The 5,253-nt window shown below is 37.0% G+C and overlaps 1 protein-coding gene across 1 annotated transcript; it reads left to right on the top strand.

Annotated features, from left to right (window-relative positions):
* Positions 1–568: 568 nt before the first annotated feature.
* LOC108140453 (tetratricopeptide repeat protein 12) lies at positions 569–1,601 on the top strand. The gene is made up of 3 exons (XM_017263185.2): positions 569–846; positions 902–1,246; positions 1,310–1,601. Exons 1-3 carry the CDS (start codon positions 659–661, stop codon positions 1,524–1,526), a joined length of 750 nt encoding a protein of 249 aa, XP_017118674.1. The 5' UTR covers positions 569–658; the 3' UTR covers positions 1,527–1,601.
* Positions 1,602–5,253: the final 3,652 nt, after the last annotated feature.

The following is a 5,253-nucleotide window of genomic DNA, read 5'->3' as shown; positions in this document are numbered from 1 at the left end:
ATTAAAATCAACGCAATGATGCATTTTTAATACAAATTAAAAATCGCTCGCAGCACTGAGGATTTTATGCAAAAATATCCTACGGCAATGGAGTGAAGAAGGAGAGTCACAGAAGGAGAATTTTGCGGATGGGCTTGAGCTAAAATCGGGTTTTTTGCTGGCTTGGTTTTGGTTTTGTGGTGGAGCGTAAAAGATTCTGGGTCGCGACAATTTAATTTGCTGATTCAAAAGTCAATTAATTTGAGAGGAATATATAATCAGATGATGGCAGGAAATGGGTGTGAGCAGTAGGAAAAGGAAAAAGATAACGAATACAAATGGAAATAAGGAAAAGCCTGAAATTAAAAAAGGAACTATATTCCTTCGAGTTCAGAAGCTAAGAATATTTAATTTAGTAATTTTCAGCATTTATATTAAAAATACATTTATGAAAAATGGGCTAGCCTAACCTTCAAATACAGAAATCATTTTAAAGCATATTTCAACCAAAGTCCATACAATTTTGGTTTTGAAATTCAAATACTATAATACAATTAGGTTTTTTTTGTCAAAATGTGAATGTTACTCAACACCATAAACAAACAAAACACCAAGAAACACAAACAAATAAAAATATAAATACATAAAAACTACATAAATAATATTTAAAAAACTTAAAATGTCTTCACCTACCAAAATAGTGGACAAAAAAGAAGAAAACATAACACGAATTAGTTTGGAAACACTGAACCAAGAACTTTTAATATATCAACATCCGGAAGCGAATGAGTCCTTCCTTGAGAATCATTCAACAGTCAAAGATGTGGTCGAATGCCTAGAAACGATTGAAAACGCCAATAAGACGGAGTGAGTAGCCTGGAAATTTGTGAAAAATATCCGCTGAAGAGAACGTATTTCCCAGCTCGTCGAAGGACCGGAGAAAGACTGCGGTTGATATGGCCGACATGGATTTTGTGGTTACAAAGCGAATTCAACGGAACAGCGCGTCTATTCGTCGAAACAAAACAAGGAAGGTGCCGTCCAATACGAATCAGTTTACATTCATGCGCCAGGTGGATCCGGATCCCGATGACCGCATCTTGGCCAGAAAACAACGAGAAGATGTGGCAGAGACTTTTCGACGCATGGGAAATTTCGAGTATCGCAAGCTTAACTTTGGTTTGGCCAAAGATTACTACACCAAGGGTTTGGAATATATTAAGGATACACCTGTCCTGTATGTGAATCGGGCAATGTGTTATACCAAGTGAGCTCTTCACGAGGTGTTATTTCAAGTGATTTGATTTTGTTAAATTATTGTACTTTGCAGGTTGCGCGAATACAAGCTAAGTATTATGGATTGTGACTATGTTATAGCAAAAATAGATGAGAACTATCTGCGTGCTTGGCTTTATCGGGCAGTGGCCTATAAACGTCTGAACGATGAGGCTAATTACGAATATAGTGTTGATCAGGCAAGGAGATTAAACAGATCCGAGGCGGCATTCATCGATGATTTTGTGGACAAGATGCGTTCGCTTCTCTAAGATAACGAAAGCAAATTAAATTAACAATAACCAAAATCTAAAATAAATATTTAAATATATTCTGCTTAAAAAAAATTGTTAAGAAATATGTGTAACCAAAATCAAGACAATTAACGTTGAATATAAAGAAAAGAAAATGCTTTAATTCAAACGAGAAAGTTCAATAATAACTCCCAATCCCCATCTCATTTTCAAGCCAATTAAGGTGAAAATCATTTAGTATTTTCCGACCCGACTTCAGCTCTCTTCCTGGATTACCTCATTTCCGCTTCGAACACCTTTGAGTTGGCTGTTTCCACAACATTCAGCTGATCAGCTGATTTTTCTGCCTTTCGCTCTCTTATTTTCTAATTAACTGGCAGCTCATAAAAGAAAAACTCCAACAAATTGATAAAGGATGAAAAGCAGCCAAGAAAATCCATGGAAAAAATAAATTGAAAAAATAAACTTTTGTCTAACTTTCTCTCTTAACTTTCGGCTTGCTCAAGGTGAGCTAGAGATGGAGACAATTATTTTGTGCTTCATTTTTTCTGCCATTCATATTGCCCCGAGGTTTTCCATAAAATGCACTTCAGATGTCCGAAAGCAATTTTGTAAGGTCTGATAATTTCATCTGACTGGCTGGAGCTCGTTTGGAGCCTTCTGCAGCCCATTAAGGCGAATGTCAACCGGCAGAAGTTGACCCAAATATTACTCAGCACATTTGTAGGCAACAATTTGCGACTTGAACTGCGACTGGGGCCAATGTTCAAGTGGAAGCTGGTACTGGATACTGCCTGTCTTTTCCCTCTCAGTCAATTTGATTTTTTAATTAAATTTATTATGGCAAAGAGCATAAAATTTTATGTGGTTAGTCCATTTCTGGGTCACATTGCTAATGACTCTTTGGGTCGGAGTCGGATTTCGAGATGCAAGCTGCAGCCTGGTACAGGACGTTTAGCCCGAATCCTCCCGCCCACTTCTCCTCACAGTAATCTGCTACTAATGCCCTTTGGTTTCTGCTCTCTCTGAATGCTTGCTCTTATTTCTGTGTGTGTGTCCGGATGCTTGTTTATTTAATTATTTTTTATGAGAATTGTATTTACCATTCGGCTGCCTCTTAGATTTATTGAATTTCTTTGCACACATAAAAGCTGCAATATGTTTTAACAAGAAATATGAAAATCCGCAAGTGGGATTTTATATGTCTGGCTTTTTCCAAAGCCAAACCTCAAGTTTAAGGTAAGCAATATTTTAATTATAAATATTAGTTAACTTTAAAGGAATTTATTTTGTATTTCGGTTTGATAAATTTTGAAAAATATTATGGATTGAGATTAAAAAGAAGGTTTGAACATATGTTTTTGTATTTTAAATAAAATAATCAAGAATGCTTCCAATCGGATCGCTTCATCCATTTATTTTGCCTACAGGCATTTTTTATCTCAGCGTGCCGAATGAAAAAATTAAAAAAGTGTGTTTATTTAGTCGAATGCTTATTCACTTTTCGTCACAAAATTTGATATCAGATATTTTGTGCAATAACATATGTTAAAGGTGCGATCTTCACGACCTGTTTGATCATATGTAAAATACGTCACAAAATGCAAGTGTTTTACCCACATATACATATATAAAGATTATTAGTTTTAATTTCGCTGACCCTGAAGGATGTTGCCTGTAGTTCGGCTGAAAAGTTGCCGAAAATAATTTCTAAATAATATACTAAATTTAATTGATGGCAGGGGAGAAAGCCATAGGGAACAGCTAAAGCTAAACGTTATTTCCTTGGTCGTATCTTTAAAATGAAATATATACGCTTGAATGGACCACGTAACATTTACGAGTCTGTGGTGGCTGGACGACACACAAGACGTATACGCAACACGCAAGCAGCAGAGCGAACACATTGCGTATACGCATCATGCAGGCTCCATAAACATTCGGAAATAAAATGCGCTTAATTGTAGCAAACTGACAAAAAAAAAACCGAGAGAGAAACAAAAAAAAACGAATATGTATAAAATAAAACGAGAGACAGGCTAAACAAAGTGGAAAGTTCTGGGACCAAAAGGTAATTAAAGCTGCCAGTGAAAGTTTCAACAGTCCTACATTGTTAGTGCAATCGCTCGGAATAATTTATTAATTAACTACAATTCGAATGAATGAATGAACGATTACCGGCAGTAGAATGGGCCAAAGTTGGACTTCCTAGGAGCCAGAAGCGACAATTTCGATTCTCCAGCGCACGTAACAGGAAAATCAATTAAGAGCGCTTTATGTGCGCGACAGTCTTCGTTTTCGTTTGCGCCTTGACTGTCGCCTTCGATTCGACTCGATTCGATTCGATACGGTTCGCTTGGGTCTCCCAGTTCTGGGACAAGTTTAGCGCCTGCCAAGTGGAACTTTGTTAGTTTCTAATTAATTGTTACAGTTACAGACGAACACTGAAATTGACTGCAGCAGCTGCTTAAGCGACCTCTCTGTGCTCCTGCCAATTTTAGCATCCCCGGTTATTTATGTCGGATACTCGGCATTATTTATGTTGCATATTGGGCGCATTGTAGTAAATTAACCAAAAGGCAGACAGGAGTTTTTCCCCTCCTTCAACGGGGACACAGCTGGCATTTTTCTTCTTTCCCGTTTATTGAAAATGTCACAATAACTTTACAGTTATGACAATTTTATGGCTTAGATTTGCGCTTGAATGTGAATTCCCTTTCGATTTTGGTAGGTAATCAGTTTTTCAAAGGTAATTGCATTTTTGACTTGGCTAATAAAAGTTTAAGCATAAAATATGTATTGATTTATTGATGTATTGAAGAAGAGAGTAATAAAGTGTTTTGTTAAATTTATTTACTTGTATCCTATCTTATTTTTTTTCCTATACAACTTAACTTTTATCAACTTTGACTAAATTAATTAAGCCCATATTATTAATTGTTTTTTTTCAGTTTAAAAGTAATTTCTAAGGTCTATTTATAAACAAGCTCATATTTTCTGTTGACTCTCCAAACTAATTCCCTTAATGTAATTTTGTATATGTTGTTCCGGATAATCTTCAAAAGCAAGGCAAATACATTAAAATAATCTTTCTTCACATTAATGGAAGCCTAACCCTCGGATTTAATCTTTAATCTTTCATTCGCTTTTCTGGCACTCCATTTTCGCCCCAATCGATATTCAATCATGGGCCGTCTCCGTACCCGGTATAACATTTTCGATAATTACCCGTAAAATGTCGAGCTAACAACAATTGCCAACGCTTTCACATCCCAGCCAGCATACACACATATGGACTAGGCATCCTCCCAAAGCCAATTGAATGGAATCCCCATCTTCATATCCGTTTTGATGGCCATAACCAGGAAGCCTCTTCTTTCAGCCCCCAATCCATTGTCGATGGTGTTCAATACTATCAATACTCAGCTAGGCGCCAAAGTCAAGTCATGAACTAGAAAAAAAGCGGCAAAGAAATAAACGTCAACGGAAACGGAAAAGGCTTAACAGCTGCGCTCACCCGGACACTGAGTAAAGATGATGATGGGGAAGGAAGGGAGCTGGACACTCTCAAAATCCGTAAGCGCATAATCATGAAAATTGTCAGTACATAATGCCTCAAAAGGGCCGATAGCAAAGCCGAAAAGGCGGAAAAGGTTTTTACTTGCATCTTTACTCACTTTACACGCTTGACTTTGTGGATGGCCTCGATTGGTGACTTCGATGTGGCACAGTGTCCCAATGTCAC

Source organism: Drosophila elegans, unplaced genomic scaffold (genome assembly GCF_018152505.1).
Source record: "Drosophila elegans isolate 14027-0461.03 unplaced genomic scaffold, ASM1815250v1 contig_476, whole genome shotgun sequence".
NCBI classification, from domain to species: domain Eukaryota; kingdom Metazoa; phylum Arthropoda; class Insecta; order Diptera; family Drosophilidae; genus Drosophila; species Drosophila elegans.
Note: the sequence above shows the minus strand (reverse complement) of the source record. Positions and strands in the feature narration are given on the sequence as shown.